At 41.6% G+C, this 25309-nt stretch overlaps 1 protein-coding gene across 7 annotated transcripts in view; it reads right to left on the bottom strand.

The window, feature by feature from the left end:
- lrba (LPS responsive beige-like anchor protein) overlaps positions 1 to 25309 on the bottom strand; it is a 213614-nt gene that overhangs the window by 17472 nt on the left and 170833 nt on the right. For 5 of the 7 annotated variants that reach the window (XM_055056440.1, XM_055056439.1, XM_055056438.1 and 2 more), the window contains exons 47-51: positions 18779 to 18946; positions 10747 to 10836; positions 8098 to 8290; positions 6529 to 6588; positions 4196 to 4351 (exon numbers count right to left, since the gene is read on the bottom strand). In XM_055056440.1, the coding sequence (XP_054912415.1) occupies positions 4196 to 4351; positions 6529 to 6588; positions 8098 to 8290; positions 10747 to 10836; positions 18779 to 18946 (667 nt within the window). The remainder of the gene's footprint in view (positions 1 to 4195; positions 4352 to 6528; positions 6589 to 8097; positions 8291 to 10746; positions 10837 to 18778; positions 18947 to 25309) is intronic. The other 2 variants (XM_055056443.1, XM_055056442.1) reach the window with 1 other exon arrangement.

Consider the following 25309-nt stretch of genomic DNA (forward strand, 5'->3'; position numbering starts at 1 on the left):
ACATTGAAACTAGGAATAACTGGAACTATATAATGCGTTTATAAAACTAAAACACACAGAAATTATATCCTCCTTTTTTATTTTATGGATGTATTTATTAGACTTTTGAACAGATTGAAACATATTTTTCTGTCGACCGAGTTCACAAATACACAAAATGGAGGCAGCAAAAGTTGGGAGAAAACACCAGAGTGAACAACAACTGAATACAGTTTGAACAAATAGTAACCCAGGCTGAGTATTCAATACCCAATCAATGTTTCCATGATCACAATATGATGCTTCAACATTTCTGAATTCTGCATCTAAAAATGAAACAAGGTATGAAAAAAGAAAAACTACTACAACTAACAAAAACTAAACAGATAGTGAAACTAGGAAAAACTAGCAAACAAACTAAAAACTAAAATTAACTTTGTTGGACAAACAAACAGTCACATTGAAATCAAACAAAACTATAATCAATAACCCAAAACGATTTGAACCCTATCTGACTCTGGCTGGGAAATGTTGTCAAATCGAAAATATTCTCACCAAAATAAATCATAAAATGCAAAACAAAAAATCCTGTGGCTGCATTATTGTTGCATTATCTATTCAGAATGTTTGATCATAATAGGTTTCATTCTTTTTTTTGTCCCCTCTAGAATTTGGAAGAATTTTAGGTGAAAAGTTTTTTTTGAATAGCTTCATCAGGTGAAACTTAAGCAAACAGTTAAAATAAGTCATCTTAACATCTCACTTACTCTGTAACAGGCTTGTTTCATCGGTTTAATGCACATTTCTCAGCTAACGTTGGGGTTATGCATTTAAGTTTCTAAAATTCAGCCTCTTTTCAGTGAAGATTAGACAGAACCTGCTGTTAGAATCAGGGTTTAGACAGCCGCTGTTTTATCCAGCAGGGATTTGGTAAATTAACGCTCTGCCGAAGAAGCTGCTCTGTAAGGTAACAGGAATGTTTAGATTCCAGTTGTCCAAAGAAGTAATCAGCCAGTTTCACACGTTTGTTTGTTTTTTTTTGGGTCAGTTTGCGGGAAATGCTGAATAAATCGCTGCAGTTCTTTGAAACAGCGCATTAACAGAAATGGACGAATGAGCAGAAAAACAAAATAATGTAAAAATCAAAAATAAATGGAAGAAGCAGAAGACACATTTTAGATTTTGACAGACAACAACAGACTCTTGACCAACTTTGACTCAAAAAGGCGAAAACGAAAAGCCTCTGACCTCTGCTACATGCTGCCGAACCAGAAGGATCCATTTTGTGCCAAGTTTTGAAAACTAATACCGACGAGTCACTGTAATTCCATCAGCTGATATTGAGCATTAGTAGAACATAATTGGATCATTTGTGAGGCTCTTCCCCACAAAAAGCTGTTTGACATTCATGCAACAAATCCATAAATGTAGAAATAACTCGTCTGGAATCTGAAAATATGTGAAAATATATTTTAAAAAAAGGCGGTAGGGCTGTAACCCCAGGACATAAAAAAAAAAGACTTTCCTGACAGATGCAACCGCTTTAGGTTCCCATCATGAGTTGATTATACGACTGATCTGAGATCAGACTTGTGTTAATTCCCAGACACGAATAAATACTTGTTCCAAATGTTTGTGCTCGTGCACGGTGACCATGTGTATATGTAAAGAGGCTAATTGCTGTCAGATTTCAAGACCACAGTGCCACTGTCTCACCGTCTAAAACCCATTACGCCTGTCGGAACGTGACCTCGGCAGTCAAACGGCGGATACTTCACAGTGCGGCGACGCTCCTGTCCCGGGAAAATTAAGACGCTTCTCCCTAAAAACGATGTGGGCTATTATGAAACCAGAGCAGGTCAACGACTTAACTCCCCCCCTTACCCCTCCGAGGAGAACACGGGAGAACAAAGATGTGAAATGTTTGACGTTCTCATAAACAGTGGAAATAAGTAATGATGACTGCTGCAATAATGGCTACCATGCGCCTCAGATTAAACATGCGCTTCCACGCACGCTTCTGGCCGCCTGTGGAAGGGAAGCTGCTTCCTCATGCTTCCCCAGTCGGGACTCTCGGATCTGATAAAAATGCGCCGGCCCTTTAACCCGGCGGGGGGATTGGGGGCAGCTGCTGAGCCGCGTTCGATTAAACTCTGTTCTCGTTCTAGTCGCACAACCTGGTGGCAGCAACACAATAGAGCCATCTCTGTGTTCTCACTCCCCTCCACCGCCTGCGCCGCACCCGGCCTGTAGAGAAATTGAATTGAGTCTGTTGTGTGGATGCGTGTAGTGCTCTGAATGAGGCTGAGAGAGATGAAGCTTCAGACAGTCTCATTTAGGACCCCTGACCTCACTGCAGGTTTTTTTCTTTCTTTTTTTGTGAGAAAATGTTTGAACTGAGCTGATGATATTCAGGTATAAATGCTGGGCTGTTCTCTGGTTTGGAGGACATTTCAGCACCAACAGTGTAAGCCAATACAGAGGACTTAGTTTTGATCTTCTCAGCCAGTGTTTGTCGAACCTTCATCAGGATGAAGACCACTCCACCCATTTAACAAAACACTCACGGACCACCTAACTCGATACATCTTAATACATACGACCTGAAATTAAAATATTATTCTCTGTACTCACGTATTGCTTTCTTTGTTCAGCGTAACGAGAAGGACGGAGCTGTTTTGGAAATGTGACTGACCACAACAAAACCATGAACAAGTTTACTTGTTGGTGTTTTGAGTTGTTTGCAGATTCTACGTTTTCCAATGATGTAAAACATGTGGAAGTCAAAAAAGAAGGGTTGCGTGTATCAACATTTTTGGGCTATTTGTAATTTCGAAGCATCATAACAGGAAAATAGATCCGAGCTGCTTTGGCTGAAACAAAAAATTCTCTTTCAGCTTGACGACGCATATCACACTCAGCACATCCACAGATACCGGCCAGACACTTAGATCAGACCGAGATCTGAATGTCCATGGCATGCTGTGTACAGTAATAGTGTTTGTTCTGCAATTGAAATCTAAAGTTCTGCAACTCAACCTGAGAAACTGAAAAATATTCCTGCAGACGGTAATTCCTCCCATCTTTTAAGTAGCCCTGACATTATTTTTTTTCCCTACTTCAACTTTTCTTTTAAGTGATCCAGTCTAAAGTCAAATATCCATTAAACACAATCCTTTGGTAGGCTAACTTGTCTACATGCAGTACCTTGCAGACCACTAGGGGACTCCCTCAAGCAACTCCTTGAGACTAGCCAGCAGCCATTAGCAAACACTTGGTGGAACTGGAGCCTATTGAGCTGATTATACGAGCAACTTCTTGGTAAAACAATGGTAAAAATGTTGCTAAAGGGTTAATAGAGAAGCCATGTTGTGATGACTTCCTGAAGGCGGAGTTTCAGAAACAGCAGGACTTTCTTAGACCAATTTCAAGTCAAATTCTACCAAGTCAAATATCTTTGGAGTCATATTTGATTTTTATAACTAACTGAAGGTAACAGTTACTTGATTGTGCTATAAAATGGAACTATGTGGAAGGAAAATACATAATACTGCCCCTTTAAGATGACCCCACAACTCTGACCAGTTTTTCTGTTCATGCTAAAGAAGCTCATGGTTGATGCACAGCCATACAGACTGGTCTCGTCTTACCACAGCACCTTCTTCGACATGTTTGCTAGAGTTTGGATTTATGACCCGCGGCTGACCCAAACCCGACCCAAAATTCAGACCAGCTCGGGCCAAAATTATTTCCCAGATAGTCGGGTCAGGTCGGGGTCGGACTTCTGTGGCACGCTTCGTAAGTCTACAGATACAGCACAGAGAAAGCCAAATGATACAAGGTTGTGTTAATATACTTATTGTGGTGTAAAGAGCAAATACTTTATTTCCTCAACAGGTTAAACTGAGTAACCTGCAGAAGCTCAGACTGTGACAAGCGCAGTGCATTGTGTGATCTTATCGATCTTACATCTCAAATGATTTGCACAACAAGCGACAAGAAGGAGCTGGAAGATGTTAGACAAAAACTAAAGACAGGAAAACCTACACTGCTTCCTGAAATCATAATGTCAGGCTTACTTTGGGTTCGGGCCTGGAATTAAAGTGAATTGGCTCAGACCGACCCAAATAAATCCGTAGGGTCAGGTCGGATTCTTTCAGGCCCGATCTGAACTGACAGAAAATCAAGGTGAAAAATCCACTTCTCTTTTATCTACCTGTGTCGGTGGAGTAGACCCGGAAGCTCTTGTCCCAGAAGCCACACAGCAGGATGAAGCGGTTATGGGCGGTGATGACGAAACACTGCGAGCTGATCTGGATGCTCTGATCCAGCAGGTCTGAGATCTGACGCCGGTGAGAGCCCACGTTGCTGGCTGAAAGGAAGCAAACGGGAATGCACACAGGAATCCAACACACACTCTGAAGACAGCCGACGCAGCGGATAAACAGTCGGGAGCCCGCGCTTTGATGCTCCTCCGCCGAAGCTTTGGTGTGAGGGAAATTTGTGGGACGACGCATAAAGCATCCCGGAGATTGAGGGTTTATGGAAACTGCAGCGTTTTCCATGAGGGGCCTAAGAGTGTGAGTAATGTCCCAGCGTGGATCGACTTTACCAAAAAGGAACCCCACTCCAACCGGGACGGACGCGCCAGCTTCATCTTCACATGATCAAATATCGTAAATCGCGACTCTGATTTACCGACACCATTTACCAAAAGTGCTATCTTCGAACGGCTCTCCTGAAGAAAAACGTTGTTTTCTTACTTAATGGGGTCAAACGAGTGGGTGGAGGGGTGGGGGGAAGCAGGTACATCTTGGAGCATTTAGAGTATCTGCTTCTACTAATATTTCAATTTTTTAACATTCCCCAGAGCCACAGATGGTTCAGCGTTCATCCTCAATTTACTGTGTTTAGCTCCGGCTCCTCCTGGAATGCAAACAGTGTAAATATATTACTGACAAGAGCAAAACTCCCAGCTACCTCCCCCAAAATGTGCACGCACTCCCCCAAGACACTTTAGCGGGAGAGACGAGCCAATGTGACACGATGATAAACATCTAATTCTATCGAACTGATAACCAGTCCTAAAAAGGTGTTTCAGTAACAAATGATGAGAAAATGCTCCTGGAATAAGATTATCTGTCTATCCTAATCTTTTACAGGCCAACTGTAAGAAATGTGCACTACAAAAACACTAAATCTTACCATGTAGTTCTGCTGCAGTTTCCAGGGCAAATATTTTAGTAGTAGACTTTTTAAGGGCAATGTTTACATAGTTCATTTTATTTGCTGTTTCTGTTTTATTTTGAATATTTAAAATGCCTTCCTCAAATTTAAAGTTTATCTTTCAGAATTATTATGCCATTATCATTATATCACTTGAAAATGATCTCAAGACAACAATATTATTGTTTATCGCAATAACTTCTGAGACAAAGTATCGTCCAGAACCTTTTGTTGTGGTGACGATGCTGTTTATGCGCAACTTTTCAGCAAAATATAGGAGCTTGTGTTAAGTCAACAAATTTTTAATGATGATTTTAAAAAAGTTCTCCCATTGGCAGATTATTTCACTCAACACAAGATACGTTTTCATGTTATAAGTGAAGTAATTTGGGAGCAGAGCTAATTATTTTACATCCACGTTAATTATGGACTAGTTAAGCTTTTATATCTTGCTAAAAAGTCACTTCTAAGTCAATTTTCTCTTATTTCAAGCATGCTAACACATTTGCAGCAGAAACTAGAACGAAAACACTCGGTAGGTGCATTTGTGTTTTTGCAGTGCATCGCAGGATTAGGATGAATAACTGAGCGTCGACTCTGGTTATTTTCAGTAGTCAAGTGTTTGGGAAGAAAAAAAAAAAACGATCCCGTGAGAGTGACAGTGACCACAGCATTCGCAGAGACAGAACAGCCCACACCACACATCTCCCTCCCCCCACTGCAGATGTGCACGAAACACCCTGCAGGAGGCGAGAGGCGGGCGCAGACCAACAGAGGAGGCGTGTTGTTCTCGCCGCTCCGCCAGCGCGCCCCATACATCACTGCAGCCCGGCGCTCTCCCGCTCATCAACAAGTCGTGAAGGATGAGAGGCGCACATATTGTCCTGACAGCCGTCCGCCGTGCATTCTCAATCACACATTATTACCGCATTCATATTCATTTTCACTGACACGCGTCCTTTCCCTCCGCACAAATTAAACCAAAAGAAGACGCGGTAGACGGGAGGGAGGGGTGAAAGGGAGGAGGGGGGCCTGATGATGAAATGCTGGCCCAGGCCACAGCTCATTGCATTCCAATTTGCATGCAAATGGTTTAGTGAAAGAGCAGGGCCTATATCATGAGGAGTGAACTGGGGGGACGGAGGGCGGGCGGCTGAGAAACAACTCTAATCTGGCGTCCAGGGACACGGCTCCGCGCGCCGCCATGAGTCACCGGCGGGGACACCGCGCACAGATCCGCGCACGCGATTTCATTTCATGCATAAACAGGTTCACACTCAGGCGCGCGCAGATTCCTTTTAATGGTCATAAATGACAGCGTACCTATCAAAGGGTCAATTTCCACAGGAAGTTGGTACTGCTGCTCCCCGGCGTTCTGATGACCTGGCAGAGAAGAAGACAGATCGGATTAATATGGTAATGGAGTGGCCTTGTGAAACAGAAGCTGCATTTGAGGTTATTATAACACACTGAAAACTATAACCATAATCCTATGATGTGGCCCGCTGGCCTACGACTGCTGCCATGAAATATAGATTAATTATATCTGAATGTTACTGAGGCTGGAGAGGATATAGTGCCCAACAGTCCTACCTCTGCACCGCCCAGAAACATTGATTTCATAGTGACGGATAATGAAAAGGGATTTCTGTTTTTCCCATGTTAATCATTAGGACTCGGACCGGAACCTTCAAAGCCACATAAAAAGTTACAAAGTCGGCCTTCTGTCACCTGAAGAACATTTTTAGAATGAGAAAGCTAACGTCTCAGCGAGATCTAGAGAAACTCATGCATGTGTTTATCCTCAGTCGCATTGATTACTGCAACAGTGTCTTCAGCTTTGACTAAAATAAATAAATGAATAAACTCAGCTGCAGCTCATCCAGAACACTGCTGCTGGTCCCACTACATCCAGGAAGATGGAGTATAACTCCAGTGTAGTGACTTTAGTAATTCAGTACTAAAGTCACTACACCAAGAGAATGACTTGGTTTATAAATCACTAACAACTAAAGATGGTTGCTTTGGAGACCGTGCGGCCCTTGGAGGGCTTCCAGTGCTTACTAGAACAACCAATCAGAGCCAGGGGGAGGGTCTTAGCGATGTCGATCATGGCCATGCTATAATTCAGTTTTTCCCTGTCAGCAGAGTCTCTCATGAATGCAAAGGCTAGTTAGCATGGCCACGGATGACGGTGGATAAACAGCTTTCCTGGAACAGTGAATTGTTTCTCCTCTTTTAGCACATTTAGTAGCTCATTCATGAGGATGATTGACAGCACTAAGACCCTCCTCCTGGATCTGTTTGGTTGATTTTGGTCGAGAGTGGCACATTCTTCTGTAGCTCCGGTAAGAAGAGGATATGAATCTTTTCACAGATTATCTGTCTTATATTATACTGTCAAGATATGGTAATAGTTTTAACAAATAAGTACAAATATGTTTTTTTAGAAAGGTTACATATCGCAGCTTTAACAGAGGTAAAAGAAAAAGATGATGACAGGCTTCTTGTGAAGACTGCATTGCACAAACAAAACACCATGATCATCTGAGTCTTTGTTGCTCACAATGTGGTTGATATTCCACTAAAAACAAGTCGGCTTCATGGCCCCGGGGTTTCTCCTGAGGTCGAGTGAGTGTTGGGTAAATAATGCTTATGAAAGTGAAAGGTTGATGTATGGAAGTGGACACGAGACCCAACGCTGGCTGTTACATGTGTCACATTTAATGCAGCTGCCTGGTAGACACAGTCAAGCGTCTCTCCAATCAACGTCCGTCCCGTTCAGACAAGACAGTCTGATCTTCATACAAACACAGCGTTAACCAACCCAACCACAGGACTCATGACCTCAAAAACACCACGAGAACACGCTAACGCGCCGAAACCACCAACCTGTCAAGCCGTGCCATTTGTTGACAGAGAAGAGACGGTTGGCTGTGACGGTTATGATGGCGGGCGACGCGAGGCCCGGCTGGGTGTTGGCCGCCACGTGCGTCACAGGAGAATTGGACGGGAACTTCAGCACCATGATAACATCCTGCTGCATCTGCTCCGTGAACATCAGCGGCGTCTGCAGGAGAAGATGCTATTCAGGGAACCAGGGGACACAGATGACCGGACAGAACAACGGGGACCAGAAAAGCAAAACGAAAGCAAAACAGATAAATAAATAAAAAGTTCAGGAAAGAAACCCAGGTTTGTGGCAGCAGGGAGAACAAGAGGAGGAGAGAGGGAGGAAGGAAGAGCACAGAGAGAAGGTTAAGCAAGGATAGATGCCAACAGAGCTGCGTTCAAATTTAGAAACATGCAAAATGTTGCTCATGACTGCACTTGGAAGCAATTATCACAGAAAGGAGGATATTTTTATTAGCATTGAGACGAAATACAAAAAAAAAAAAAAAACGATTTTTCGACATGAATCAGAAAATTATCTGCTCAGGAAGTTGGATGCAATTAATCATCATAGCAGCGTAATAATTATAGGAGTTGCAATCAATAAACTCCGACAAACATTTTTATGCTGCCACCAAATAGCATTTCTAAAACCTCTTCAGAGTTTACTGGCTTAAAGTGGACTTTTGAATGACCAGTTTACATCTTAATACGATGTAAACTGGTGCAGCTGAACAGTGAGTTAGCATCTCAGGGAGTTTTTATCTTAAAGCTTGAAACCTTGAAGGACTGTCATCTGAGGTGTTCCTTTTTTGGCCACACATTTATTTTAATCATCAATACTCTCAACAATAATGCAACAAGATCTCGGACATTAAACAGTAGGAACCCAGTTGTGGCCTTGCAGCGTGGCTCTCTTACTTCTAACTGTCCTCTGGCAGAAACAGGTGACAACAAAATGATTTGATAATCTTAAGAAAAAAACATCTTTGTTTTAATAAAAGGTGTTTTTGGGGCAAATTCAGTCACACTTTGCAGGCGGAAATAATGTTTTCAGTCCTGAAAGAAATCTTTAAAGGGTGAGTATTATGTGTTTTTCAGGCACATAATGCCATTTTATTGCACAATCAAGTAACTATGTGACCTTCAGTTGTTATAAAAATGCTCTATATATCATACATGACTTAGCTGAAATTTGACTTAGTAATTTAAGCGTCTTGAAATTGGGCCCTTTCATATAACCGGAAAAGCCGGTTTTTAACATTTCTCTGACATTCTTAAAAATATGCTTTACGTATTTTAGCATAACTCCGGTTTTACTTGGTCTAGTATCACAATTTAAAAACTGGCGTAAAGTTGAAAGTGAGTCTGGGGAAGGCGGATTCTTGCTGCTGCGCGCCGTCACAAACCAGACACGTTAAAAAGACGGTATAAGCCTATGGACCCCAAGGGTTTAATGTATCAATACTCACGGATGAAAAATCGATACCTTCAGAGGGAGAAAAAAAAAATCAATAAATATTGTAGAATCATTATAATTATACAGCCCTTCAGAATTTTGACTGTTGAAGCCCGCTTCTCATTTCGGTCTACATTGAAATTTTTAAAGACTTTTTTTTTTTTTTTTGTTAGAAAATGCACATTTTTTTCCCCCAAATTTACTGACTTAAACTTGTTTTTTTGAACGTACAATACAAGAGCACCCCCTTCACACCCCCACCACTATCCAATCAACCTGTCAGGCTGCTTCCTCTGCTTCGGCAACATTTAGCACCAATCTAAGAAGTGTTTGTACTAAGCAGCATGAGCAGAAAGCTATTTTCCTCTTTGCGTGTAAAGTAGAGGAACATCAGTGTTTAACATCAGGAAGAGACCTGGGTAAATCCGGTTCATCTGACAGCTAACTAGAAGCACTGACAGTATCATTACCACAAGTGCGGGGCGGACGCCGACACTGACAACGCGCCGGCTTGAGAGGAAAAAGGAGAGAAAGTGGAAGCCAAGAGAGGCGAGCAAGTAGAAGGAAAATAAAGGTTTGGGGAAGGTTAGAAACGTGTTTGAAAAGCTGTCTGGATGGCATGTCTTTGAAAACTATATTTGGAGTAGTAAAAAAAAAAAGAAAAAAGAAAAGAAAAAGAAAACAATTCACAGAAATCCACCCGTACAGTTCGGCGGCTTATTCAAAGGACTGGCCCGGGTTTGCATGTGTGTGTGCCGGGTGGTGGTCTGCACAGCCAGCTGTCAGCGCCGCAGGGACACCACGTTAATAAGGACTCCTGGGACCTCGGCCCCATCACAGGCAGGAACCACTGCCTGCACTCCTCGGCCCATAAAGGGCCATCGCATCAAACCAGCCCATCTCGTGTTTCCAGCTCAGGTGGGAAAATCTGGATCAGGCCCAGATTTCCAGCAGAAAACCTTTTACCAAAATGCATCTCCACACAAACACTTATAATCTCTTCCTTTCACAAACACCTCGCTAATAACGAAAGAGGAGGAGGCCATGCTCTGGAAAAGGCAAGAGGATTTCCCAAAGTAGGGAAGAGCAAGATAAGGAGAAAAACGAGGCAATTGTAAACTATGGTATTTGTGGAGGACAAGAAGTTAAAATAAGAAAAGAAGAGGAACGAGGATCAGTTGGTCACTTACCACTTGCATGGCTGAACTTCGAGGCGGGTGTGGCTCAATGAGCAGCTGAGAAGGAGTCTGTCCAAAACTCCTGATCTGAGACTCCACAGCCTGAGGAGAGCAGAAACGCAATTACCATGAAATGTTTCTGTAAGTTCATGTGCATTTCTCTTTGATTATAATGTCTTAGATGTTATCAATGAGTCTGATTTCCATATCTATAATAGATCACGACGGTTTGAAAAATACAAACATGAAATCCTCCTGAGTGATTGCTGCCGATTCTCAGATTACCATTTTAACACACAGATTAACAGACTGCAGTGAGAAACAGAAACACACATGTTTAAGGGCATGAACTACAGAAGAGGATGAGGACCATTGGAAAAAGAAGCATTCAGACTTTTTTTTTCTCAATTTTCAAAATTCTCAATTCTGACTTGAATCTCAAAATTAAAGAATTGAGATTAATTGAGATCGAGTAAAATAAGACCTCAGAATTCTGAGATTAAAGTCAAAATAAAAGGCAGAATTTGTGTGTGTGTGTTTTTTTTAAATAAATACATTTGTTTTCTCTGTAGCCCTAATCATCTTCCGTACATGAACACACTTTACATATAAACATCTGTCTTTTACTGTCTTCTGTTCACACGTTTACACACAACGACTCATTTGTCCCGCAGTTGGACTGAGAGGACAGGAGGAGGGCCGGCTGCCTGGCCCCCTTGGTTAGGTGGTGTTAATGAAGAGGTATAGGACCATAAATGTCAGAGCAGACGCCGGCCCAGCAGCCTCTGGACATCATCACGGCGCTCACTGTCAGGCCAGCCGGCAGCAGCTGCGGACGCACACACCTTCTCTGAAGCCTCGTAATTCTCCATGCAGTCCATCCAGAACAGCGTAAACATCTGCTACCTACACACTCTTTTCATGTTTAGGTATTTTACAGGATAAATGCTACATTTTCTTTACATCAGAATAATGTCACGATGGAGAAGAACAAAGGCCAATTTCCTGATGAGCGGACAAAAAGAAGGACAGTTGAGACAAACCCGAGGAGGCGTCGAGAATCTGCATGAAGGGCATGAACAATTAACAGATCAGTTAGTCTTAATAATCCGTGCTTGCTCGTATTACTACTGTCCACATTATTTTGACTTATTTTCGATATATTTTAGAACCTAACAGTCTTCAGTTCAGCTAATGAGATCATTAAATGTGCGTATTCAATGGAAAACAGTCCCGGCCCACAGACTCATCTGTCCAGGTGGGTTTCTGTGGTGGTTCCTATTAACTCTGCTTACTCAGCATTTCTGTTTCTTTCCCAAATAAACCTCTAAAAGCAGCTGTTGCCATTTTCTTCACGTGCGCTTTTCTTTTCAAATGGAAGTATTCTTGGCTCAGTAGTTCTATTACTTGGTGCTAGCACTGCCATTAATGCAATTTTAGAAAGTGGAGCTTTTATTTCTCAAAAAAACAAAAAACAAAAAAAAAACAACATAAAACAAAAAATAAAAGAAAACCACTGGACTAGAGATTTGCTTTGCTGCAGTTCAATCATATGATCAATTTACTCCAACTTGTCGATTCCAAATTTGAGCTTTTTTTTTTAAACTACAAGTAGTCTTGAAGTTTCTTTGGTAAATGCAGTGAAAGTCTGAACTTAACAGTAAGTGAAGGAATTACAAGATTTCTCCATCAATGCATCAGAGGGAGGTTTGATTAATGTTAGATTATAATTTGTAAACCTAACATGATGGGAGTTATTAGTGTTAGTGGGGGGATTGATTTATATATACATATAATTGACCAGGTTGTCACCAATCTGACCAATCAAGTGAACGTTAGTCGATTTCCTGACAAGTTCCTCTAAATGCTGCAGAGTTTGTCTGTGAAAAAAAATACGCAACGGAGCTAGAAATGCACCAAGAAACAAGAATGTTAAGACTAAAAAAAAAAGAAAGAAAAAAGTTCTTTAAAAGAGAAAAACAGGGCTGAAGAAAATGACCAAGACAGAATCATGACAGCTTGGTCAACGTGTTGTTGCCATGTTTTGTGACTGGCTGTGTGGGAGTGACTGCGTGTGTGTGTGCGTGTGTGTGTGTGTGTGTGTGTGTGTGTGTGTGTGTGTGTGTGTGTGTGTGTGTGTGTGTGTGTGTGTGTGTGTAGGTGTGTGTGTGTGTGTGTGTAGGCTGAAAAGGTCTGAATCTAACTTGGCGCAGCCTGGAAATGAGCTCATGGTTCAGGCCTCTGTACGGCATTTCCACTAGAAAAAAAGGTCAGGATACGCGTCTCTTCATACCTGTTGTCTGAAACTAACCAGAGAAGCACAGAACGGGGAGGGATTTTAACATTGAGATATTAAAGTTTCATCACATTATCAGGCGTTGAGAACTGAATCCCAGAAGGTCTACGCTGATTCTTTTCTTTGCAAATGTGGAATCAGAGTGTGAAACTAGGGAGTTCATACAGCATGACAGCAAACCAGGAGTCTGGAGCAAAACTATAGTTTGTGAAAGTTTGGACTTAACTTGACCAAGCCAGTGGTTCAGTTTATGACACCTGAAACTGGATGAAATTATCTTTGTGGTTGGACTGGGTTCCAACAGCAAAACCACGGGCAAAAAAACTCCCAAAAAACAATGAAAGAAGTGAATTTAGTTCTTTAGTTTTTAAGTATATGTTACATCATTTTTTCATTTCACTCTTTAGAGCATAATAGTGGGAGTCCAATAATCACGTACTGTCTGGGTAATCAGAAGGGCCAGCCTGTTGATAGTTGTAAACAGTATCACCTCATTTTAGTGTTCTCACTGTGACTGTGCAGATTTTTTGATACCAGAATTGGGGATGCAAACAATTGATCAATGGTTTATTAGATTAAAACGAGTTCAAATTGATCAAGTACTACAAATCTGCTTAGACCTTTTTTCAGCATTGTCATCCATTAGAGTGCAAAATAGTTCAGCAGAGCCAGTTGATACAGAAATAGAGAAACAATTCTGACAACGTCCAGAATTCAAAATGCACTTCATCCAGTTCTGTTTAGAAATATGAACATACAACAAACTCCTCAAGTTATCGACTTAACACTCATTCAGCCGAATAAACTACTCATTCAAAAATGACTAATATGCTACAAAGATAGAAAGCGAAGGGCATTGTGGCGAGAAATCCTAACATGATGGAAAAAGACATGACGGTAATGATTGAAGATGGTTCATTTGGAAGGTGGAGGTGCTGTGGTGACCCAGAGGTACACCACCACCCACATATGGAGGCTTTAGTCCTCGACACAGCTGTCACAGGTTCGGGTCTCGGCCTGGTGACCTTTACCACAAGTCTTCTCCTTCTGGCATTTCCCACTTTCCTGTCTCTTAGTTCAGGTTCAACATTTTTACCCACTTGGATAGATCTGACTGTAGTTTCTTTCAAAACCATGTTATCACTATTCAAAATGCAAATTATACTTACATGTCTTGGTATTTAAATGCACAATATTAAAGACCATAGTTGACCAAGCATGTCAGATCCTCAATGAGATGCTTCCGTGATTTATTTTTCAACTCACCCCCAATAACTAAGCCGGGGCAAACAGGAAGTCCACAATGATTTACCCAGAACACTTCAGTGGTTAATTTCCTCTAAGTGTCATGACCGAGTCCCCGAATATTTTCCATCTCATCCACATCAAGTGTTGAAGCGTCCCTGCATCATTCAAGGTCAAGGCAGCATCCTCGTCTGACAGCTAAGTGAAGCACCTTGCTTAAGCTAATGTGTGAAAAAACTCCTCAAAGGCTCCTAACTTATCTTCATTAGGTGCAGATCGGACATTTACGAGGCTGTCTAGCGGAGGAACGGCGCTGAGTGTAGGTCAGGATGTCCTATCCCTATATGCCAATGCAATGCTCAGGTGATTATATGGGGCACCATCTACAAGGCCAATCTCTTTTGGAAGCGCTGGACCGTGTCTGATGAGGGTTTTCTGAATTCTATACATTTAAATGACCGAGTCGCCCTCAGCTTAGTCCCGGCCTGCCCTTTGATTTATTCAGCCAACTTGACAAGATGGATTTCCATGCAAAACATCTTGGCGGTTATGTAAATCGGCCTGATGTAAACTCAAAACAGATTTAAAACAAATCAAATCACCAGCTGTCTGTCCAGCAGCATCAAAGAATAGCAGGGATGTCCAATCTGGAAACGAGAACATCGGCCAAAAGACACATAGCAAGAGATTTTAAAGGGATAGCATTATGTAAAATCAACTTTTTGAGCGTTGCATTGTGTTATGATGTTATTCATAACATGTTATGATGTTAATCCATCATTTTAAAAAATCCAGGAGTGTTGCTTTAATTTTTATTTTTTTTTTGCATGTTTGAGAAAATCTTTAATCTCCCATGGTAAACATTCAGCTTTGCAAAACATCTGGACGGACCTAGCTCCGCCTTTTTAGACAAAGCTCCTCCTCAGAGCTGCGGTTTCCAAGCTACCTAGCTTCCACCTCACAGAGCATCCCACACTCACACAGCTCCTTCAGACTAGCCAGAAACAATTAGCAAACACCTGGTGGAATTGCGCATCTGCGCATTATATGAACTACTTCTCAATATTGGAGCCATGTTGAGATGACTTCCTGAAGGCACAGTGTCAGAAAGAGCAGGAGTTCTTAAAGAAAGTCTGTATTTCAAGGTGTTACATTATGAAGTTAATTTTATTTTAAATCATTTTTACAACAACTCAAGTCAACAGTTTTTTGATTGTGGCATAAAATGGCAGTATGTGCCTGAAAAACCAATAGTCCTGCTCCTTTAAGGAATGTGACTGACTTTGAAAACGTGTTGACGCAGGTTAACTCGCAAGGCTTTTCTGCTGAATTACACAAACGCTGTACGATTCAAACAGGGATCTGTGTTTTGTCCATGCCGTGAGAGGTTGCTGGATTTTTCCGTAATCGCATGTGAAAGAGGGGAAGCCCTGTAGGACGACGCAAAGGCAAATCAGGCAGAGTTCCCCCACCTTCATACCGAGAGGCAACGCAGATGTGCATGTAACCCCACCACAAGAACACACACCAATGTGTGCACATGGTTTCTCCCTGCGCTGAGTAGCGGAGGCAAGACAGGAAGTAATCACGAGGTTGAAAAACAAGGCACCGGTATCCAGAGCAGTCACTAATCTGTGCTGAGCTATTCCACACTTTCTCCCCCAGACACACACACACACACACAAAATGCACGTATAAACACTCGATTGTGGTCATTTATGCTGATGAGCACGCATAAATATACAGATGTATAAACATGCCAATACAAAATGTACACAGACACACCCGTATGCACCAACGGAACTACATGGTACACACACACATACACACACGCACACAACGCTCCAAGTGCGTGTGGATATGAGAGAGATGTGGGAGAGAGCAAAGCAAAAGGTACAACCTGTCTAACTCATTGTAGTAGAAAACATGCACACAGATTTGTGCCCACTCCTCCACTTCCCCCCACCGACTGTGAGCCGCCCCAGGGCCCGTCGCAGCTCAGTCCAGAGCTCAGGTTGAAACAGTTGTCACTCAGTAATGACAGACTCTTGGGACCCTTTCAGGCCTAAAATCCCTCAGACTTCCTCCCCAGCGCCCTGATGTGACAAGGGCCAGGCTCGAGACTCTGCTTCCACCTTTCTGCGCAGACAGGCCACGTTTCCTTCCGCAAAACACACGGCCGGTGGGGGAGCCTCGGATTAGCTCACAAGGGCAACACCGCCTCGGTTTATCTAACTAATTAAAGCGCTCAGACTGAGGGTGTTTTCACAGATGAAAGACGGCAGACTGGAGTCGCAGCGTCAAACGGCGGAGGTAGAGAAAACAACAAGCTTCTGTTTGTCTCGAGGGAGAAACACAAACTTTAAAGTTTTACTGATATTTCACACTAATGGAGCAGCAATTCAATGCTGGCTTCTGTTGGTTGTTGTTTTTTTAATACTGAAACCATAGAACAATTTTATGGTTTCAATCAGCCATAAAATTGCAGAAAGCAGAGTTATAAAAATTAATAGAAACATGGCAATTCTGAAAAAAAATCTTTTCAAAAATAACATTTTCCAAAATGTTTTTTCCTGCGTTTAACGACTTGTCGCGTGAACAAACGTGCCCATGTGTAATTTTAATCACATTTCTAATTAATAGAAACTCCGCAATTGCGAAATGAAACTTTATCAACACACATGGAATATCAACAATGTTTTACGAAGATTTGTAACATCCCTATTGTTTTAAATAGGTAATAAAAGCTTCGTTCAAAAGGATTTTCTTTTGTGATGATTAATGAAACGCAGAAACAATTCGTAACCAAGTGAATCTAAAGTGTGTATTCTTACACAGAAAGCTACAGAGGGAGAAATGCTGCTTCTGATCATGTGTTCCTGCCTCTGCCGGTTCTGTGTATATTGGTAGAATGATCAATACGTTTGTGTTTGGAACGGCTTGGAAGAAATAGTGCAGGACAACGGATCCAATTTTCTGGTGTGTGTGCGTGCGTGTTTGTGTGTGTAAAGGCCATAGCACATCTGGATGGGAATTAGGGCGAATGAGGTGATAAATCAAGGATGTGCCCCTTGTGCCCATGATGCTCCAGTCAGTGAGTCATGAAGGGCGGCTGTACAGTGGAGGCCAGCTGATGTACACTGAACTAATCTCCATTTAAATTTGAGACGCATCTCTTTTATGACTAAATGAATCTTGTTTTCGTTGTTTTCTTTCATGATTTTCTGTTGATGATATAAAAACACTTTCAACGTGGGCCGAGTCGAAACGGAATTAGAGTTTTGTCACAATATTTTCTGGTACTATTGCGATACTAATAGTATCGACGGTGCTTAAAAAATATATTTTATTAGGTAAATATTTATTGAACAATAAAATGTTCAGTAAAATGTGAATGTTTTATTGCTCAAATCAAATAATGTTCCAAACTATTGATGCACCAATATGGAAATGTTGATAAGTGAGGTCAGTCTTGCTGTTTTGGGTTTATATCTTCTACTAAAACTATATTTGTGAATCCACTGCCCACCTGAAGTCTGTGTTTTCATTTGCACATTAATATTGTACACCAATGTGCTTTTTAATGCTCAAAACGTGATGTACGTTTATTTCATTACTTACTCTAGTTTTATGTATTCAATGTAACTGACTTTGAAGTTTTGTTGTGTCTAACGTGCTGCAGCCTTGTCCCTTGTTCTAAGACAAATTTCTCCCATGGGAGACAAACAAATGATCTTGTCTTGTCTAACAATTTATGCTTATCTCAAACATCAGGACAATAAAATGAGCTCCCAAGGTTTCCTCTTGCATTGTTTCACACAGAACTCACAGTGTTGCAGACTTCACTGCACACCAACAACTACGTTTCAAAGCCACAAAAAAAAATGTCTCACCCTACAGCCGAAATTTTTTCTTTCTAATTTGTCAACAATAATAATAGAGTACACCCCCATTCCCCCTTTGGCGCTAAAAGTTTGACGTCAGACAGGCTGATGTGAGCCGGTGAATTGGCCTTGCTGCTGGCGGGTCGCCTCGCGCAGCAGATCGGTGAAGTTGTCAGGCCTGTGGACGCGCTGGCTGTGTTTTTCTTCTCAGCGCTGTCTTGTGTGGTTGCTTTCGGGCAGCACCCGGCGTAGCTTGTGTGTGTGTGTGCGTACGTGCCATGGTTCAGAGTGGTTGGAATGAATAATGAATGAAAGCAGAGGAGGAAGCTTTAAGGCGTTAAAGTGGAACACTTGGTGGAGAGCTTTCAAAAAGGTATTACACGAGGGAAAGGCTTTGCTCGGCAAAACCTGCCTGTAGATTGTTAGCTTAGCTCTCCTGAGCTACTCCACAGGCAATTTAGATTTGCTAATGGGATAAAAAAAAAACTGAAATACGGCTTGCTTTTGTAATGTAGTCAGATTAAACATCAATCTGAGAGAGCCCCGGTGTACTTACAGTAATAGTGTTTTCTGCCTTACTCAGCAGGATATGAAAGAGGATGTAAAGCAGCAGGCTCACCTCTCTGAGCATGGGGTCGTTAATGGAGCTCAGGTTGACGGCGCCTTCATATGTCAGATAGTAGAAAACATTGAGGGCCCTGGCAGCTTCGGGTCCCTGCTGCTTGTAGCCGAAAATCAGGTCAATCCACTGGTGGAGCTGGCAGGATACGAACTCGCTCTCCAGAGCCTGCGACAGAAACAGAGGAGAAAGTTTTGTAAATATTGACATATCAATAATATGTTAAAAAAATTAATTTGTTGACCTACAGAAATGCTGCTTCCCAAACACATTTCTCAGTCTATAACTGAGCAACTACCATCAGTAGCTGCGTGTCCGTTAAGCGTAAAACCGTACAAATTGAAATTACGAAAATAAATTTGCTTAATGGAAAACAAGCCAATTTCGAGAAAACTCATATTTTTCACTAAAGTTTTTTGTTGCTAGACTTTCAGCTGTATCAAAATTTATGTATTTTGAAAAACTGAAATGGAAACACTTTTTTGCATCAAATGAGACGTTATCAACAACTGGTTGTTACTGCTGGAAACTTCAAAGATGACGACAGGAAGTGGTTGGAGGATGATGGTCTATGGTCTAAAACATAAAATATAAGCAAGCATTTTTAGTCTAGTTTATAGTGCAAATATCTCAGTACCCTTGAAATAAGACAATTGATGTACTAGTAAATTTTCAGCAAGACATATAATATTATTCACATGTGATTTTAATTACATTTGTTTCATAAAAAACACCACTATTGCAGAAATTGTGTTTTTTCGACATTAGCGGAATACAGACTAACATTTGCTCACATTTGTAGCAGCTACTGATGCCCTTCAGAAAGGCATATACCTCAGAGAGTTCAGCACATCGCGCTAATTGTTCCTGTGATAGAATCTGAAGATGATTTTTATAACGAGCAAAACGCACAACGTACCCAGATCTGATCATAAGGGAACATCAAAACTCTAGTAGCTCATTAGGGAATCGTTTGGGCTCTGTCTTTGTTCTCCAGGAGCTGACAGCGTTGCTCGTCTCAGTGCCGCCATTACGCTGAGATACAGGCCGTTTTCCCTCCTCATTAGCCGGCAAAGGAGGGGGAAAACATTTATGGTTTCCCCATAAAAACAGCCGATTGTGTTAATTTGTGTAAAGCTGTCGGCTCACAAAAGCCCTCTAAACACGACCAAATTAGAATGAGGCAGCCCTTGATTGTCATTGCTGCCTTGTGTCACATTAATTTGTGACAAAACATTAGCCTGGGCTGCACTTAAACGGCAATTTATATCGTTTCAATTTTTACCGCAGATACCAGTGCATCCTTCACTTAAATGTGACTTTCTGACAGGCCATTTTGAATCTAATTTTTCCCCACTCGCTTAATTACAACTTTTAGTCGGCGAGCAGAGCCAGAGAGCGAAGGGGGAGCAGTGTGCAGCTCAGGTACGATGATGAGGTTTCATTGTAGGATGAGCGCCGACTTCATCTTTAGCCGACTCACACACAGTCTCTGGTGAGAGGCGCAGTGAGGGAAATGCTTGGAGGAGAGAGGAATAAAATCTTAATTTTGAAAAGGGACAAAAGATTCCAGGTTTAGTGAAGAAAAACAGTCATTATAGAAGATTTGACTTATAATACAGAATGATACGCCTGCAGAATACAGACTTTGTGTCATTACAGTTAACTAGTTAGGTCAAAGCTTCAAAATGTATTTAAAGGTTGTATAAATGCATGTAAAAATACGTCCAAAAATGTTCTTCTCTCATCAAAAACATACCAGGAGTTTTGCGTTGATTCTTTCATGGGTGTTTGGGAAATCCTTTAATCTTCAATAGCAACCAGGTGTAAAATGCCTGGGTGGAACTAGACTTGGGACTGCTGGGTGTTCAATGTGTCGATCAAAATGAAACAAAATGCAGCCGCATTAGGTTCACCTTGAAATCACTCACGTGTAACATCGATAGAGGGCAAAACGGCGAGAAAAACATTGTGAAATTGACCTTCAGTTGGAACTATGATGCATTTGTTTGTGCTTGTTCAGTGTGTCAACATCTGGCTGACAAAAGGCTCAGCAGCTCTGATTTTAGGTGTTGTAGAAATGCAACCCCAGTGGAAAACCGTTGCCTCTAGAAACACTGCGCTGCACTTTGATCTCATTACTTCAAACCTTTCTGCTTAACAATAAAAAAAGAACGGTTTTTATCTGACTCAGATTGATCTACAGCATTGATTTTCCTTACATAATGTAGAAAGATGAACATTCCTAACTTCTAGTAGAATAATTAGTTTGAATATTTTTGATAGGTTAAACTCAGATGAAAAGCAGCCACTCCTGTGATCTTTCCAGTAAACCCCGGCTCTGTGGCTCAAGGTGCCGGGTTTTACTTCAGACTGAAGAAAAACACCATAAACCTCTTTAACGCTATAAACAGATATAAGAGTCAGGAACGCCAACCACAGATGTTTGGTATTTTTACTGAGTACCGGAGGAATTGGCTCATTATTAAAGATAATAATAATAATTTATTCATCTACAATCATTTTATTTCGCCATGGGAACACAAATAATGATTCTATTTGTATTTTTTAAAAACAAATTTTTAGTTTTTAAAATCTATATATATAAGGTAAATATTATATATATTCTGTTGCCCATTAGGTAAACGGCAGAGCAGCCGCTGTGGAAACGTTTGGTCCTGCGGCGCCACAATGTGGAAACATCTGAGCAGAAGGTGTGGGCCCACAGCAGATTCCTGACGTGGCGTTCAAAACCAGAACCGGGCCGGATTATTGATGTGCCAATTAGCAGCTGATGTGTGTGTCTTCTCCTCCCACAAGGGACTGACTGATAATTAATGAATAATTTAGCACGGCTTTATGTAAATGCTAGCAGGGGGTCAAAGTCACTGGAAAACCTTGGCTCTATTGTTACGCGTTTGACAAACTGCATGTTTAAAAACGTCAGGGTGTTTTTGTTTTAACTCTAATTTCCGATTCCAATCAAAATGCAGCGCGATCTTTGAAGTAGAGATTTATATAATTTATTGCGCCTCAGTCAAACTGTAGTTATGGAGATCTAAATCTGCTCATTTCAGATTATTTCTATGGCTTCAATTCACAACAAAGGTCATTAAAGGCACTTTACTAACAATTTCACCTCAGTCTCACAGCCAGTCCAGTTAAACAGAGCATAAGCATTAAATCTGCACTATTTAAAAATTATATAAAACATTTTTCTTTTTACATTTGATAAAACTGTCAATAATATGAGACAAATAGCTCGTAAAAAAACTCTTGTGCTGACTAACAACCAATCAGAGCCAGAATTTAGCGCTGTCAATCACCTATGTGGTGCTACTCAATAATCCCTAACCCCTTCCCCACTCTCAGCTAAACTGCAGCAAGCATAGCATGTTGTGAATGCTTAGCCTAGTTAGCAAAGCCACCTGTGGCAGTGGATAAATGGTTTTCCTGTCATGTTATGTTGTTTCTCTGCCTTTAGCAGATTGAGCAGCCAGCACATGAGCATAATTAACAGCTCTAAGACCCTCCTCCTGACTCTGCGTTTCTTCAGATGGCCATAATAGGTCAGGTGAAGAAGATTGATTTTTTTCCACAGATTATCTCAAAGTACTGTCACGACATGGTGACAGCTTAAATATGGAAAAAAACTTTTTTTTTTATAAAAGTTACATACTGCAGCTTTAATTCCGGTTCATTATTCAAATTAGTAGAGAATGTTTTATGTCTTTTGAAATGACACATTGGTTTTGCCTACATGTCAGTGTGCTGCGCTGTGAGGCGAATGCCAATGGAAGTGCGTTACAGTGAACAAGCTTCCTCTGGTTGCTTCCATTCTTTCCTTTCGTTCACATCTGTGACTTTGGAGTGGACCTTAAGTCTCTAATGAAAACTAAACAGACTCAAAGGGAACGACAGTTTGACTTTATGTCTTTCAATGTGTTCCACTTCAGAGGGACTGAATGTCTAAAACACACCAACCCCATTTAGAGGGTACGACGCAGCAGACACCAAGTGACTACAATTACCCAGCTGGTGGACATTAAAGTCAAAAATCTCCTTTTAAAATGTATTTGTAGATAATGGATGTATTTGGATAGGATTCTTTTTAAAATGCTAAATAATCTCTGTTGAAACAATGTTCCATGTTTCCAGGCCAGGCAGCTGAAGCCTGGTGGACGTCGCTGTGGTTTGTGGTGGGCTTTATGACCTGGATTGTGCCGGATTTCGCTTCGGTCTTAACGAGGTGAGGGTAAACGCTTTCCTCCGTCCCTCGCTGGTCCTAAAAAACCTTTTTAAGGACTTATAGAGAGCTGTCTATAAGGACGTTAAAATGCCACGTAACAAATCAATCCGTTCGTTTGCACGTCGAAAATAATGCGAGCGTTCATGAGAGGCCGAACAATGTGTGTCAGAAGCGGTGATGGGTGTGCAGCTGGCCTTATGTAAATCTGCTAAATATTGGGGTTTATAGGGTTTTTTTATGTTTGTGACTTTTTTTTTAAGTTAGAACAGAGGAATCCTTTCCTCAAGTGGTGAAAAGTTGGTTCCGCTTGAGGTTGGCATCCTCTCTTCTCGAAGGACTGATTTAGCTTCATCTACATTAGAAAACGATCATCATTTTGAAGTCACCAAAGAACAACTGCATATGTCAAAAAGAGCGAGCGGGCAACAGATGACGTAAGGAACAAGATCTATGCGGCTACCAGACCATTTCCTTTATTCTCGCATTCATACGGACATCCAAACACACAGTGTGGTGATTCAGCCTCACCCCCCTTCCAACCCGGCTAATTAGACAGGTGACAACTGTGAGTGCTCTGGCTGAGGCCTGACTAGCAAGTGGAACCTGAAACTCCAGCAGTAATCCTCTCCTCAAATCTTTTCCTTCAACCATTCACTGACTTGAAGAGCAACAGTATCCTTTTTGTGTCGAGCGTACGAGCTGAAGGAGAGGGGGCCTGAAGATCATCGCACTGAAAACAAACAGAAACCCTTTGATCGATTTGGACAATTTGCAGCACAAGAACTGGTTAAGGAATAAATGACCAGCTGGAAGGAGATGTGCAGTTGCTCTCTCATTCAGTATTTCATTTTTTACGGAATTAAGTTTATGAATAGAGACGCTAAGCCGATATTAATATCTGTATCGGTCCTTATATTGAAAATAATTCTACATCGGGTATCGATGACAATGTGCCCGATCCATAATTGCCATTTCTGAACACTTTGAGATGTTTGTTGTAGTTTATATCTGTATCTATATTGTTTTTGTAAATTTCAGTTTATTTATTTTGCGTTGGCTATTGGTATCATTTTCATTATGATTCATTGTTGCAGGGATTGAGTCTCTCATTGGGCAAGTGTTGAGGTAAATCTTGAAAAGGTTAAGAGCAGACCAAAGATGCTCGCTCTTCTGTAAGGCATCCATAATTAATAAGTGTTTGAAAGCCAGAGGGACCAGTCAAAACCGAGAAAGTCCAAAATAAGCTTGACAAGCATGACAAACACGAGCTGCAGTCAAATAGTCAAAGCTCATTACAACAAGACTTTTCTTCAGTTCATTTCAAACCAACAACAGAAAGAGGATTTCAATGATCATGTTTTAAAGGACTCGAGTGCAACAGTTCAACGGTGAGTCAGGAAGACAAACTGTTGTGCAGAACGAGGCTGAAAACACAGCAAAGCTGCAAAAGAGCATTTAAGTTGATTTTGGCTGAAGTGAAATGAGAGTGTGGGGGAGTGCAGGAAAAAAAGAAGGACAACATTAGTCTTTGAGTATTTCAGTAACTGTAGATCATCCCATTTCTCAGGCTCTCATTAGCCTCCTCCATTACATCACTGAACAGGGAGGCTTCCAGAGATGAGAGGGAGGAAGAGAAGAAGGGGGGGACAGCTCGTAAAACACTGAGCACACAGTAAACATGTCTGGCCTTATGCATGACAATACCCCTACAGTGAGCGCTGTCTGACATTAGCCAGATAACCCCCCTTCCCCGCCCCAAGCCCCTCCATGCCCCACATGGTAGTTCCCATCTTACAACAAAGCTTTTAGCGGAGACACCAAGGGAATACATTAGTGCTAGCCCAACATGGTTAACCAAATTTTGGTAGCGGGAGCAGCACTGGGCTAGATGACGTTAAGAAATGCTCAGTCAGTCAGTCATTCACAAGTGCACCAGCACCGGCGGTGGTTTACCTCAGCCCCCACATGAGCTTCTGTGAGGGTAACTGTGAGAATAAGACGTGGAGGCTTGTGGGAACCATCTTCTGAAGGTCCCAGCAGCTCAGCAGCTTGTTGGGATGACAGATGAATATAAACAGTCCCAATTTCTGACTGGGTGAAGCTGAAGGCCTCAACAGAAGAGTGGCTACAAGTGAATTTTTGTCTTCTGAGTCTCCGTGACTTCACTTCCCACATTTTGTTAAACATGAAATGAGTAGGAAAAACCTGGAGGGAGCTTGTACATTTCTAAACACGCGTACAATGGTTGTCGATAGTGAGCTAATTCAAGCAGAAAAATTATA

The sequence above is a fragment of the Poeciliopsis prolifica genome, unplaced genomic scaffold (assembly GCF_027474105.1).
Source record: "Poeciliopsis prolifica strain line A6 unplaced genomic scaffold, Auburn_PproV2 SCAFFOLD045, whole genome shotgun sequence".
NCBI classification, from domain to species: Eukaryota; Metazoa; Chordata; class Actinopteri; order Cyprinodontiformes; family Poeciliidae; genus Poeciliopsis; species Poeciliopsis prolifica.